The 16122-nt window shown below is 44.7% G+C and overlaps 1 protein-coding gene across 1 annotated transcript in view; it reads right to left on the bottom strand.

The window, feature by feature from the left end:
• The window catches only part of mgat4b (alpha-1,3-mannosyl-glycoprotein 4-beta-N-acetylglucosaminyltransferase B), a 366555-nt gene that overhangs the window by 104107 nt on the left and 246326 nt on the right, over positions 1-16122 (bottom strand). Inside the window, exon 6 of the mRNA XM_038796210.1 lies at positions 4183-4296. Coding sequence (XP_038652138.1) covers positions 4183-4296 — 114 coding nt within the window. The remainder of the gene's footprint in view (positions 1-4182; positions 4297-16122) is intronic.

Below are 16122 nucleotides of genomic sequence, written 5' to 3'. Positions count from 1 at the left end.
TGTGCCCCCTTGTAATTGTCATTTCCGCCTTGGGAAAAAGCCTCCAACTGTTCACCCTATCTATACCCCTAATAATTTTATAAAATTCTACCAGGTTTTGGCCTCCCTCTCTCCAGGGAGAACAATCCCAGTTTATTCAATCTCTCCTCATAGCGAATACCCTCGACCCTGCATACCAGTCAACACCTTGGTAAACTTTTTCTGTACTCTCTCCAAAGCCTCCATGTCTTTCTGGTAGTGTGGTGACCAGAATTGGACACAGTATTCCAAATGTGGCCTAACAACGTTCTAAATAATTGTAACATGATTTTCAAGTTTTTATACTCGATACTCCATCCTATGAAGGCAAGCATGCCATATGCTTTCTTTACCACCATTTCCATCTGTGCTGCCACTTTTAAGGATCTGTGGACTTGCACACCCAAATCTCTCTGTGTCTCTATGCTCCTGATGGTTCTGCCATTTATTTTATAGCGCCCACCTGAATTGGATCTACCACAATGTATCACCTCGCATTTGTCCGGGTTAAATTCCACCTGCCATTTCTGTGCCCAATTTTGCAGCTCATGTATATCCTGTTGTATTCTCTGACAATCTTCATTACTATCCGCAACTCCTGCAATCTTAGTATCATCTGCAAACTTGCTAATCAGACCCACTACGTTTTCATCCAAGTCATTTATATATATTATAAGAGCAAAGATCTCAGTACTGATCCCTGCGGAACATCACAAGTTACAGACCTCCATTCGGAAAAACACCCTTCCACTGCTACTCTCTGTCTCCTATGGCCAAGCCAGTTCTGGATCCATCCAGCTAGTTCACCTCGACCCCATGTGATCCAATCTTTTGCACCAGCCTGTCATGCGGGACTTTATCAAATGCTTTACTAAAGTCCATGTAGGCAATAGCCACAGCCCTTCCCATATCAATCATTTTTGTCACCTCCTCAAAAAATTTAATCAAATTAGTGAGACATGACTTCCCTCACACAAAACTATGCTGTCTATCGCTAATAAGACCATTCACTTCCAAATGTGCATAGATCCTGGGCTGGATTCTCCGCCCCGCCACATTTCTGCCTCGACCCGCCAGCGGAATTCTCCGTTCCGCTGGCCTGTCAATAGGGTTTCCCATTGTGGGGCAGCTCCACGCCGTCGGGAAACCTCCTGGCGCAGGCAAAAGTGAGAATCCCGCCGGCAGAAATTCCAGCCCCCCATCTCTGAAAATCTTTTCCAACACTTTCACTATCACTGACGTCAAGTTCACTGCCCTATAATTACACAAATTATCCTTGCAACCCTTCTTAAATAAATTGGCTAACCTACAATCCTCTGGGATCTCACCTGTGGTCAATGAGGACACAAAGATTCCTGTCAGAGGCCCAGTGATTTACTCTCATGTCTCCCTCAGTAATCTGGGATAGATGCCATCTGGCCCTGGGGATTTGGCTACCCTAATGCTTTTTAACACACCGAACACTTCCTCAGTCGTAATAACGACCTGTTCTAAAGTGTTTACACATCCCTCTGAGACACTACCAATCATCCAATTTTCCATGTTTAATAAAAATGTTTTCCACCGATCCTGGGACTGTCCTCCACGTTTGATGAATAAAGTAAAAGTTATGGTTGTTTGAGTATGGGTTCTATTCTGGGATCTACCCATCCAGTTATAACATCAACTGGGATGGTAACACAACACCATCAAAAACAGATCAAATGGCGAAGGATTGATGGACTTTTCATATACGAGTTTTAAAGAAAACCGAGACGATGGTTTAAAACCCTGGGATGCTCAAAGGAGAGAATTTGGTTCAATTTATAAACAACAAAGCACAGGATATAGAATTGCTGCTATTCAGAAAACCTGCTGGGGAGGTTAGCCAAGTTTGAAAGGTATCGCTCCAAAGGGAAGAAAAGACCAATTCAGACAATGCTATTTTGTGGAGATAAGGGGCTGAGATAAAAATGAGATTACTGGGGAACTAGGCCTTGAAAACGGTGGGAACCAGATATAGAGAAGAGAAAACTATTGGAAGTGTTTCTTTGCACTCGCAATGTACAAAATCAGCAATTATAATAAATTTGAGGTGATATTTTGCAAAACTGACCAGAACACCAATAATAATGTGTGGGGCTCTTTTCGCTCGAAAATAAAAGACTGAAGAGTGATTTAATAGGTCTTTAAGTTTAAGAAACAATTTGATAAGAGCAGAAATAGAAACAAGGATTTTCCTGTTAGGCTTAAATGGGGGGACAGCAGTGGTTCGAGGAGGCACCACCTTCCGAAGAGCAACTGGGGATGGGCAATAAATGTTAGCCTAGCCAGCGATACCCACATCTCGTAAATGAATTGGTCAATTAATGGCCAGAGGAGGGGTTCGCCATCCAATTAAAGATAGTGAGAGGGATCTCATAGCTGGAGGCTAATGGGAGGTTCTCCAGTTTGGAAACAACAGAACAATGCCATGGCAGTGAGAGGGCACAACACACCCAAAATGCCCTCTCTCAACACTTTTCAGGCAAAATATTTTAAAATGGTCTTTTGTTTCTGGGCCCCCTGTGGTGAATGTATAAACATTATTAATTCACCACTATACTGTGTTGCATTGTACCTTGCTATTAATCCTGTGGGCTCCATCTATGGGCCACTGTGTGGCTTCACCCACAGGGGGAGATGTGGAGCATGTACGGGCTCCGCCCCTTATAAGAAGTATAAGAGCAGCAGTCCTGCGGGACCACCTTCAGTATTGTATTAGTCGCAGGCAGGCAAAGTTGTAAGCTGATTAAAACCACGGTTTACTTCAACTCGAGTCTCTGAGTGAATTGATGGTCGCATCACCCCCATGGTGCCCTTCCAACAGGCAGCCTGCAGCTGTTGTCAATCCCTGGCAGGCAGACAGGACCACTGAGCTGTCCTGCCTAGTTGCCTTGCCTGCTACTGGGAGGCAGCCTACAGCTAGCTAAGCTGTCCCCTGCCACCTGCGAGCACCTGTAGCCCCCAGATGTATTTAAGCGATTAACTAGTTTAATTGGCTACCCATCACTTGGGGCAGGTAGCTTTGCCACCTCCCACCCGATCCCTACTCCAGGGAATAGCCTGGGGGGTGGGTGGGTTGGAGCCAGGGAACCAGTACACGGACCGGTAACATTATTTTTAGCGCTCGCCTGCCACTGTTCCCTGCCTCTGGGCCAGTCGAAGAATTCCACATTTCTACTTGTGGGCAAGGGCAGAGCTAGGATCGTTATCATCACTAATCAATGCAGTAGAGCATTCCAGAGAAAGCTCTTTACTCAGAGAGTGATGAGAATGTAGAACTTGCTACCTCAGGGAATAGTTCAGGCGAATAAAGAGATGCATTTAAAGGAGGCTAGATAAGCACGTAAGGGAGAAAGGAATCAAATGAAATGTCGATAAGAGTTAGATGAAGAAGGATGGGGGGAGGCTCACATGGTGCATCAACACTGACATTGAGAAGTTGTACTGAATGGTCTGTTTTTGTGCTGTTAATTACTTTGTAATGTCACTGGAGGATTAACCCCTTAGTCTTCTTGAAGGAGAACAATTTCATCACTCTGAATTTACACTGCTGATTTAAGGGCTGCATCAATCTCTATCCATAAACCTCCGGAGATTTCATGTTCAATATTTTATTGATCTTGCCTCTGATCACCCTAAAGAGCATCGAGAGAGAGTTAAAAGAAAACCCTACACTGCCCATTTTTCTCTTTGCTGTTTGAAGGACCTTGTGGTGCACAATTGTGGTTGCGTCATCGTAAATAAACAACATAGACTGCACTGCATAAAAATTCATTGGCCATGGAGTACTTTGGGACACCCGAGGGTATGAATGGCATGATTTAAGCAAGAGTTATTTTTCTTTCTTGGCTTCTCTCAATGCTTCAAAAGTAAAAGCAATGTGACATACCAAACGCAAACTAACATAATTCTTTACTGCGCATGTTAGAATGGTTTCGGGTCACAATAGAACTCCTCACCATATTAGAATTTCAAAATTAAATTAGCCAAGCATAACTAAGGAGTAGCCAATGGTTTCTGATATGAATGAGTTGTATATACTTGTTAAAATCTGATGCCATTGAATCCTTCTCCCATTTCTTTGCACACATTTACAAAAGTTGCAACATACACTCATTAATTGGGTTCAATTGGATTTACCTGACCCGCTCTTTGGGATCACCAAAGGTTTCTTTCAGATGGGAGAAATCAGGGTAGTAGTTCACCGAAGGGGCAATGACTTCAAGCAGACCTGACAGAATTTCATTTGGAAATCTAGGGAGAAAGTGAAATTAAAACAATTAATGGTTGATCCGTACAGACAGCATTCATGGAGCCAATTCCACAAAGGTTGCCAAGAGCCACGGCGGCATCAAAGGTTACTACCAAGAACTACCTGACCACCCTCGCCCCCCCTCATTCCTCTGGCTCACCAGTTTCCACCTCCCCTCTCCACCTTGTCCTGAAGGTGTCAAGCCTTTGCTGGAGTTTGGCTCTAGTCATCCTATGATGCCTCACCCAAAGCCCATTATATACGTGCAAGTCTTCAATATGAACGAGGCTCATGGGAACCCAGCCAAAACCTTCTTTCAACCAGTGAGCATCAGCACATATATGCATTTAGAATCATACAGCACAGAATAAGGTTAACGTCCCCATCTCATCTGTGCTCGTCTCTTTATCAGAACTATACAATCAGTGCCACTGCTGCACTCTTTCCTCATTGTCCTGCCAACTTGTTCTTTTCAAATATTTAACCAACTCCTTTTTGACAGTTACTGTTGACTCTGCTTCTCCCACAATTTCAGGCAATGCATTCAGGGTCATACAACTCACTGTGGAAAATGGACGCACTTTATCTCTGGGATTTTTACCATAAATCTGTGTCGAATCTAAATCAAACCCTCCGTACAAAGCAGGAGGAATTCCCTCCTCCAAACTAGAAACCCAGAAGATACCGCAGTGATGTCAAGCACGATCAGACAATGTTCACAAAGTTTGGGGGTTGTTTCCCACCCCAGGTTTTGAGCCCTTAACTAGACCATCTCTGTTCACAGACTCGCTAGCTAGGGGCACACTGCCACCCACGTTAGCACAGGCCTCAATCTCGCTGATACCTAAGAAAGACAAAGACGCAACGGAATGTGGGTCATACAGACCCATATCTCTGCTGAACGCAGACGCCAAAATACTGGCCAAAATCCTAGCCAAAAGGCTAGAAGACTGTGTACCTGAGGTGGTCACAGAGGACCAGACGGGCTTCGTCAAAGGTAGGCAGCTCACCTCGAACATCAGACGCCTGCTGAACGTGATAATGACCCCCTCCGGGGAGAGAACACAAGAGGTGATCGTCTCCCTGGACGCAGAAAAGGCCTTCGACAGAGTCGAATGGAAATACCTCATAGAGGTACTGGAGCGGTTCGGGCTTGGAACAGGGTTCACCGCGTGGGTAAAGCTCCTATACAACGCCCCCATGGCGAGTGTATGGACCAACAATACCAACTCCCAATACTTCCAGCTGCACAGGGGCACCAGACAAGGATGCCCACTGTCCCCGCTGCTGTTTGCACTAGCAATCGAACTGCTAGCAATTGCGCTCAGGGCAGCAAAAAATTGGAGGGGGATCCGAAGGGGAGGTAGAGAGCACAGAGTCTCACTCTATGCAGATGATCTGCTCCTCTACATCTCGGACCCACAAAGCAGCATGGACGGAATCATCGCGCTCCTGAAAGAGTTTGGAGCCTTCTCGGGCTACAAACTCAACATGAGCAAAAGCGAGATCTTCCCAGTACACCAGCAAGCGCTGGACAAACTTATCATGGCGTTCGTATGGGGGGGTAAAAATGCTAGGATCCCAAAGAAGGTCCTACAGAAAACAAAATCCAGGGGGGGGCTAGCCCTCCCGAATCTACAATTCTACCACTGGGCGGCAACAGCCGAGCGAGTAAGGGGATGGATCCAGGAGCCAAGTGGGTGGGTGCGGAGGAGGCCTCCTGCATGGGGACCTCCCAAGAGCTGCAGACTGGCTGTCCGACCTCTCGGACTCTCTCCAAATGGAGAAAATCAAATTCGCCATCCGAGGGTCGGACGACGGCTTCCACAGAACGTGGGAGCCATTCATGCAACTGTTCCGGGACCTGTTTGTGGCCAACGTACAAGAGGAAGAATAGTCGGGCGAGTTACAGCATTGAAGAACCTTTTCACTATCAAGGAGACATTAAACAAAGGTCCCACCTACAACAAATTCACTTTCCCTCTTGTTCCCATATTCCCCAAGTCCTCTCTATCTCAGTCTCGAATACACTCAATGACTGAACATCCAGTCTCTGAAGTTGACGGTTCCAGAAATTCATATCCCTCTGGAAAATGGCTGACCCCTTATCTTGAGGCTATAACGCTTGGTTTTAAAACTCTCCAGATGGGGGAAACAGGCTCTTGGCATCAAGTCCCCTTAAAAATGTTATACATTTCAATTAGATCATCTCGCATTCTCCTAAACTCCAGAACAAAGGCTTCTTCTGCTCTATCGCTCCTCATGCAACAGTGCTCTCACCTCCCGAATCAAACTCGTAAACCTCAGTGCATCCTTCTTAAGTGTATCCTTTTCTGGGACAGTGCACCAAAACGGTACACGTTACTCTAAATGTGATCTTATTAAAGCCCTATATGACTGCAGCAATATATACTCCAAAGTCCCTTAAATAAAAGTGGACATACATTTTTCTGTTCCACATTCCCGGAGGAAGGTGCAGTGCTCCGAAAGCTAGTGATTTGAAACAAACCTGTTGGACTTTAGCCTGGTAAGACTTCTTACTGTATATTCCCTACTAAAATGGATAATTTCACACTTCCCTACATTACACGCTCCATTTGCCACCTACTTGACCAATAATTAAACCTAACTTACAAAGATAGTACCAGAACTAAAAGATTAGAGCTATTGGAAGAACTGAACAGTTTGGGGCATTCATCTTTAGAAAGATGAACATTTGTAAGCGACCAAATAAAAGTCTTCAAAATTATGAACGGTTCGGCCAGGAGAGTTCTGGAGAGAATGTCTCAACTTCTGGGAGAATCCAAAATTAAGGGACAAAAGTACAAGATAATAAATCCGAGGGCATGCTTCCCACACCCTAGCGTACATTTCGGGGGTGAGCCCACTTACACTTTGGCAGCTTTCCCTGTGGCAGCTTTCCCTGCTCCTAAGTTCTTGGGAATGGTCCTTTAATTAGCAGGAGGCAAGACTTCCATCCATCTCCAGAAGGAACCCCCGAGTTGCCTGCCTGACAGAAGTGCCAGAAGGAACGATTGACACTAATGATGCTGCACGTCAGCCAAGGAGGAGGCATTCAGTGATGGGCCCAGACAGGGTGGCACAGTAGCACAGTGGTTAGAACGGATGCTTCAAGGCTCCAGGGTTCCAGGTTCGATTCTAGGCCTGGGTCACTGTCTGCGCGGTGTCCCTGCACATTCTCCCCGTGTATGCGTGTGTTTCCTCCGGGTGCTCCGGTTTCCTCCCACAGTGCAAAGATGTGCAGGTTAGGTGGATTGGCCATGCTAAATTACCCCGTAGTTAAAGGTTAGGTGCGGTTATAGGGTGGGGGAGTGGGCTTAGTCAAGGTGCTCTTTCAGAGAGGGTCAATGGGCTGAATGGTCTCCTCCTGTACTATAGTGATTCTATGATTCTAACTGAACCACTGATAGGTCGGTCACTCACCCGAGCTCGGCCAATGATTTTGTTGCCAAGCATGGGAACACCACCAACACACAGAGCCCCAGTTTACAGGTCTACCCGCCTCTTTTCCTGCCCATGGGTGATCCCTAAAATTTAGCACATTGTTATGAATAAATTCAATAAGGAAAATAGAAGCAGCACCGAGGACCCTGTGTATACCGCAGGGCAAGAGTTAAATCTGGGGGAAAGGTAATTATGATGTGATGAGGCAAGACTTAGGATGCATCGGATGGGGAGGGAAACTGCAGGGGATGAGCACAATTGAAATGTGGAGCTTGTTCAAGGAACAGCTACTGTGTGTCCTTGATAAGTATGTACCTGTCAGGCAGGGTGGAAGTGGTCGAGCGAGGGAACCGTGGTTTACTAAAGTAGTTGAAACACTTGTCAAGAGGAAGAAGGAGGCTTATGTAAAGATGAGACATGAAGGTTCAGTTAGGGTGCTCGAGAGTTACAAGTTAGCTCGGAAGGACCTAAGGAGAGAGCTAAGAAGAGCCAGGAGGGGACATGAGAAGGCTTTGTCAGGTAGGATCAAGGACAACCCTAAAGCTTTCTATAGATATGTCAGGAATAAAAGAATGACTAGGGTAAGAATAGGGCCAGTCAAGGACAGTAGTGGGAAGTTGTGCGTGGAGTCCGAGGAGATAGGAGAGGTGCTAAATGAATATTTTTCGTCAGTATTCACACAGGAAAAAGACAATGTTGTCTAGGAGAATACGGAGATACAGGCTACTAGACTAGAAGGGCTTGAGGTTCATAAGGAGGAAGTGTTAGCAATTCTGGAAAGTGTGAAAATAGATAAGTCCCCTGGGCCGGATGGGATTTATCGTAGGATTCTCTGGGAAGCTAGGGAGGAGATTGCTGAGCCTTTGGCTTTGATCTTTATGTCATCATTGTCTACAGGAATAGTGCCAGAAGACTGGAGGATAGCAAATGTTGTCCCCTTGTTCAAGAAGGGGAGTAGAGACAGCCCTGGTAACTATAGACCAGTGAGCCTTACTTCTGTTGTGGGCAAAGTCTTGGAAAGGTTTATAAGAGATAGGATGTATAATCATCTGGAAAGGAATAATTTGATTAGAGATAGTCAACACGGTTTTGTGAAGGGTAGGTCGTGCCTCACAAACCTTATTGAGTTCTTTGAGAAGGTGACCAAACAGGTGGACGAGAGTAAAGCAGCTGATGTGGTGTATATGGATTTCAGTAAAGCGTTTGATAAGGTTCCCCACGGTAGGCTATTGTAGAAAATATGGAGGCATGGGATTCAGCAGTTTGGATCAGAAATTGGCCAGCTGGAAGAAGACAAAGGATGGTGGTTGATGGGAAATGTTCAGACTGGAGTCCAGTTACTCGGGTGTACCACAAGGATCTGTTTTGGGGCCACTGCTGTTTGTCATTTTTATAAATGACCTGGAGGAGGGCATAGAAGGATGAGCGAGTAAATTTGCAGATGACACTAAAGTCGGTGGAGTTGTGGACAGTGCGGAAGGATGTTACAAGTTACAGAGGGACATAGATAAGCTGCAGAGCTGGGCTGAGAGCACAGGAACAGGCCCTACGGCCCTCCAAGGCTGCGCCGACCATGCTGCCCGACTAAACTAAAATCTTCTACACTTCCTGGGTCCGTATCCCTCTATTCCCATCCTATTCATGTATTTGTCAAGATGCCCCTTAAATGTCACTATCGTCCCTGCTTCCACCACCTCCTCCGGCAGCGAGTTCCAGGCACCCACTACCCTACAACTGAAAATACAACATCAATGTTGTTAATAAAATGTACAAACGATAACTTTATAAGCAATAATAACAATGTTAAATGTACAAATTAACCATTTATATTGCAACGGAAACTTATTTTTAAAAGGTGAGGGGAAAAATGATAACAGAATATATTCAGAAAACGGTTGGAGTGATTTAGCTCATCTGAGAAATGACCTACTTCAATCGATAAATTTGAATCATACTTAATAATTTTGCTCACTAATTAGCTGCTGGAAATTTATAACAACTAAAATGGAAGAGACCCCATCAACTAAGCTTCATTTGAAGGACAATTACAGAAAAAGATTTACAAGTAGGCAAAGTGACACTGAAGTGTTACTGTTAAATGTGGTACAAGAACAGCAATGGAATTGTCCACTTGATGAACAGTTTTGTTGTTAGTTGATCACCTGTGGCTCATAAGTAAGACACTATGTTGCATTGGGCATGAACAATCATGGATCAGCATACTGAAATCTTTTAGGGTCGCAGGACTAGTTGATGACCATAGATATATTGAAGAAGGAGGCTAATCGGCCTATAGAGTCTACACCGATCCCCCAAACAAGCACTCTACCTAGGCCCACTCCCCAGCCCTATCCCCGTAACCCTACATAACCTGTGCATCTTTGGACACTAAGGGGCAAGTTAACATGGCCAATCCACCTAACGTGCATATCTTTGGACTGTGGGAGGAAACCAGAGCACCCGGAGGAAACACATGTACACTGGGAGAAAGTGCAAACTCCACCCAAGGCTGGAATTGAACCCGGATCTCTGGCGCTGTGAGACAGCAGTGCTAACACTGTGCCACCATGCTAAGGGTATTAATGTTGCAGATGTGTAGAACCTTAGTTAGGCCACACTTGGAGTATAGTGTTCAATTCTGGTCGCCACACTATCAGAAGGAGAGGGTGTAGAAGAGATTTACCAGGATGTTGCCTGCTATGGAGGGCATTAGCTATGAGGAGAGGTTGAATAAACTTGGTTTGTTCTCACTGGAACGACGGAGGTAGAAGGGGCGACCTGATAGAGGTTTACAAAATTATGAGGGGCATAGACAGAGTGGATAGTCAGAGACTTTTCCCAGGGGAGAGTGGTCAATTACTAGGGAACATATGTTTAAGGTGCTAGGGACAAGGTTTAGAAGCGATGTACGAGGCAAGTTTTTCTTACACAAAGGGTAGTGGGTGCCTGGAACTCGCTGCCGGAGGAGGTGGCGGAAGCGATAGTGACGTTTAAGGGGCATCTTGACAAATACATGAATAGGAAGGGAATACAGGGATATGGACCCAGGAAGTGTAGAAGATTTTAGTTTAGATGGGCAGCATGATCGGCGCAGCCTTGGAGGGCCGAAGGGCCTGTTCCTGTGCTTTACTTTTCTTTGTTCTTATTAAAAAAGCATATGGGTTCATTGGCTTAAAAATAGTGGCACAGTTTATAAAAGAACGGAAGTTATGCTAAACCTTTATAAGTCACTCATTAGGCTCAGGTCGAGTATCAAGAAGTCTAGGCAGAGATGGGCCAGAGATTTACTAGAATGATACAAGGGATGAGAGGCTTCAGCTATGGGACAGGAAACGTTGTGATTGTTCCCTTTGGAACAGAGATGGGCAAGGGGAGATTTGATAGAGGTATTCAAAATCATGAAGGGTTTTGATAGAGTTATTTACTCTATTTTCAATGGCAGGGGTTCAGTAACCAGAGGAAACGAGTTGAAATGATAATTAAGCAGTCAGTTATGACAATCCGGAACACAAGGTCTGAAAGGTTGGTGGAACAAATTCAATGCATTTCAAAAGGGAATTCAATAACTAGTTTAAAAGGAGAAAATTGTAGAGTCAAGGGAAATGGCAGTGGGAAGTGGAACTAATTGGATAAGCCCTTTCAAAGAGCTGGCACTGGTATAATAAGTCAAAGGGCTTCCGATCTGTGCTGTCTGATTCTATGCGAAATAAAAAGTCAACTTGTGCTATTTATGGGTACCCTGACATTTATGAATTGTGGGATATATACCCAAACTAAATTTAAAAGTTACATTTCTGTCTTAAGTACTCTTCCTGAAATTTCTCTTAAATTGAGTTCACAACACAGAAACAGGGATCATTCTAACCCTCTCTCCCTCGTGCATTTATTTAGCTTCCCCTTCAATGCATCCATGATATTGGTCTCAGAAACGCCTTGCAGTAATGACTTCCACATTCTCACTACTTTCTGGGTGGAGAAATGTATGTTGAATTCCCTCTTGGATTTATTAATAAATGTGACAAACTTTGACCCGGAAGTATCACAAATAAGAAAAATTTGTAATTACATTAAAATGTTTGTGTAATTGTTTTTTTAATGTTTGAAAATAAATCTGAAGAGTTTGTACCACTTGTAAGAGATCAACTATATTTTCTGCCTAAGAAGAAACACTGGTCCATGTGACGTGGTGATCATTGAGCTGGAAGCAGTACCACATAAAGGAAGTTAAAATACAGAGGCCGTGTTACAGAGAGGCACAAAGAGGAAAGGGAAGTGCTGGAGAGCGAAGATGATCAGCAGGCAGAATCAGAGAGCTGCATCCCTGAATGGTCAGAAAGCATGGTTAGGAATGCTGCTGCCGTTTCATTTTCAGCTATACCATGCAAAGGTAAAGGTGGTTCTGGTAGATCCATGCTACCAGGACTGAGAGGGGCTGAGAGTTGAGACAGTTCAGGAAAGAAGTGCACCAATGTAGAAGATTCTATGGGGAAATCTTGTTTACACGGATGCTGTTGCCCGTGGAGAATTGTCCTTGAAGGAAAGGCACGGCATTCTGCCCAAGAAAGGTCCGAGCTTGGAAGAACTTTGTGGCTGAAATAGGTGCCATTTAGGCAAAGCAGACTGCCTAGAAAATCCACGAGTTCCATCTTTGTTATATTTGCTATTCCAGGTGTAATTGATAGTTCAAATCAATAGTGTTTTGCCGTGTTAATTTGTGTTTCAAGTAAATTCTGATTTGTGTTAAGAGTAAAAGTTACAAAAAGTGAAATGTTGTCCAGTAATTTCTACATGTGTGGCTCATTCAGTAAATTTGGTTCTTTGGATTTATGGATCCTCCACAGGGATCTTAACAGTAACTAGCTTATATTTATAACCACTAGTACTGGTTTTGTCCACAAGTGGAAATATTCCCTCTACGTCTAATCCTATCCAATCCTTTTTTCTTTTTTTTTTAAATTTTAGATTACCCAATTATTTTTTCCAATTAAGGGGCAATTTAGCGTGGCCAATCCACCTACTCTGCACATTTTTGGGTTGTGGGGGCGAAACCCACGCAGACACGGGGAGAATGTGCAAACTCCACACAGACAGTGACCCAGAGCCGGGATCGAACCTGGGACCTCAGCGCTGTGAGGCGGTTATGCTAACCACTTGGCCACCGTGCTGCCCTATCCTATCCAATCCTTTCAAAATCTTAAAGGCCTCCATCAGATCCATGTAATATCTGACGTACCCTGCATCCCACAGATTCCAACTTTGCCTTGGGTGGGGGGGGCGGTTCTACAGCACTTTTCACAACCACAAAATACTCCAAACTGCTTTCCAATCAAATAGGTACCTTTTGAAGTGTAGTCACTATTGTAATGTAATACAACACAACAGCCAACTTGCACACAGCAAAGTCTCAGAAACAGCAATGTGGTAATGACCAGATGATAAGTTTTAGTGATATTGATGGAGGGACAACTATTTTAAAAAAAAATTTTTTAGTGTACACAATTATTTTTTTCCAATTAAGGGGCAATTTAGTGTGGCCAATCCACCTACTCTGCACATCTTTGGGTTGTGGGGGCGAAACCCACGCAAACACGGGGGGGATGTGCAAACTCCACACGGACACGGACAGTGACCCAGAGCCGGGATCGAAGCTGGGAACTCGGAGCCATGAGACAGCAGTGTTAACCACTGTGCCACCGTGCTGCCCCGGAGGGACAACTATCAGGCCCAGGCAGTCAGGGCAAACATGTCTGCTCTGTTTAGAATTAGTGCCACTGGATGCTTTATGATCACCTGAAAAGGGCAGTCGGGGCCTTGTTTAAAAGCTCATCCAAAAACTAACATAATCCTGACAGTTCAGTATTCTTTCTCTATTGCATTGAGTGTCAGCCTGAATGATGTGCTCGAATCTCTGAAGCGGGAATCTCTTGACCTCCCGACTCAGAGGTAACAACGCTATGCATGAACCACAACTGCCGGTGGCAGAGCGATTAAAACTGGGGATGCACAAGAGACCAGAATTGAAGTAGTACAGAGATCTTGGAGGGTGGTTACAGAGCTGGGAGGGGAAAGGCCACAGAGGGATTTAAAACAAGAATGAGAATTTTAAAACTGAGGCTCTGCTCAACTATACTGTATGGTGGTTTCTTTTCTTCTCTAAAGAGGAAAAGAAAAAAAAAATTGCAAAACCACTATTAACCTCTTTCTCAGACACTGATTCATCTAAAGTTTGTTCAAACATTTTCAATTTCTAAATTCATTCTCAGGATGTGGGTGTTGCTGGCACTTATTGCCCATCCAAGTTGCCTTTGGAAAGATTGTGGTAGGCCGCTGCTTCAGTCCATGTGGTGAAGGTGCTCCCACAATGACGTTTCAGGGTTTTGACTCAGCCAAATTGAATCAAAATACGTCCAAGATAGGATGATGTGCGTGACTTGGTGTTCCAAAGCACTTGAAGACCTGGTACTTCTAGCTAGTGGAGGTTGCAGGTTTTGGAGATGGCAAGTTGCTGCAGTAAATCCTGTAGGTGGCACACCCTGCTGCCATAGTGTGCCAGTGGTTCAGGAGGTGAATGTTTAGGTTAGTGGGTGGAATGCTGATAAAGCAGACTGCAGTGTTAGGTTTCTGGAGTGTTGTTGCAGCTGCGCCCATCCAGTACAGCATGACACTGCTTTCAGTTTTTCACAAGGCCATTGATGGAGCAGGTTATTGAATCCACCTTCATCCACCTATCCAGCTAAGAAAACAACTTTATCCTCCTCAAACACAGCAAATTGTCAGTGAACAATTTTGGGCTTGTTGTCTCGACACCCTTAAACAGAGTGCACGACTATGAGTTGAATACTCCGAGTCCTGTCATCAGTCTCCTGTTTAAACGTTTGTACTTCACAAAGTAACAAGTGTCGTAAATGGACAAGAAACTGACTTCAGAGGCACAGAGCCAGAGGTAATGGCGGAGTGAGAATCTTCAACTTCAAAGGCAGAAATTGTAGATATGGAGGAGTAAGAATCATCTGATCAGATTATGGTTTGAGAGTATCAGCAGCTAGGTCTGCAGCACAGATGGTTAGATCATTAAACCGTGTTTTTCAGCATTTCAGACAGTGGTCTGTAATAAACATTGGCACTGTCTACACCCTGACCTAGATTTCATTTTTTTTTAAAAAGCATTCGCAACAGAAGGTAATGATTAATGCTTACAATTAAGGTGCAGTTCACGAGCACATCCCAAACTAAAAACATTGTAAAACCACAAACTCCTGCTGTTTATTTAGTGTCGCGTCTTCTCATCTATAGGAACTTACTGTCTGCTAAACAGATAAACAGCAATTAAACGCTCTCCAATAGGCAAGTTTATGTATGGTGGTGCTACAGCAATATAGATTGACACCGAGTAAAAATACTGCAGATAGAACATAGAACATAGAACGATACAGCGCAGTACAGGTCCTTCGGCCCTCGATGTTGCACCGACATGGAAAAAACTAAAGGCCATCTAACCTACACTATGCCCTTATCATCCATATGCTTATCCAATAAACTTTTAAATGCCCTCAATGTTGGCGAGTTCACTACTGTTGCAGGTAGGGCATTCCACGGCCTCACCACTCTTTGCGTAAAAATCCCACCTCTGACCTCTGTCCTATATCTATTACCCCTCAATTTAAGGCTATGTCCCCTCGTGCTAGCCACCTCCATCCGCGGGAGAAGGCTCTCGCTGTCCACCCTATCTAACCCTCTGATCATTTTGTATGCCTCTATTAAGTCACCTCTTAACCTTCTTCTCTCTAACGAAAACAACCTCAAGTCCATCAGCCTTTCCTCATAAGATTTTCCCTCCATACCAGGCAACATCCTGACCATCTTAAATATAAACAGAAAATAATGGGAATACTCAACAAGTCAGGCAGTATCTGTAGAGACTGAAACATTCTCCCATCTGGGAACTACCTCCCCCGGCAGTGGCGTGGATTGTGGGGTATTTCTCGCTGTGGAGGCCGATGGGAAACCATGCCATATCCTCCACCCTGACCTCATTAATTACACAACCTGGGGTTTTGCACCGTATTCCATGGTAGACAAACCTGATGGTTTGTAGTCTGCCGTCGTGTTGGTGCACCGTACCGAAAAGGCGTCCAACATCACTGACCCACTACTGAATAAAGAAGGCGCACCTCCTGAAAAGAGAAGATGGGTCTCGAGAAAGGCCTGAAGGTTAACATCCTCAATGACGACGGATCTTGATCTGCTTGTAGATTCTGCCCTCACCCACTGCTGTTCCGGGGCCCAGGGTTGCTGGTGGCCTCCATTCTGAACTCTTGAGGCAGCCCCAGGCATTGCTCAGGTAAGTCCCAACCTCTGCATGC

Source organism: Scyliorhinus canicula, chromosome 4, assembly GCF_902713615.1.
Source record: "Scyliorhinus canicula chromosome 4, sScyCan1.1, whole genome shotgun sequence".
Lineage (NCBI taxonomy): Eukaryota > Metazoa > Chordata > Chondrichthyes > Carcharhiniformes > Scyliorhinidae > Scyliorhinus > Scyliorhinus canicula.
The sequence above is the reverse complement of the archived record's forward strand: the minus strand, read 5'-3'. Positions and strand labels throughout refer to the sequence as shown.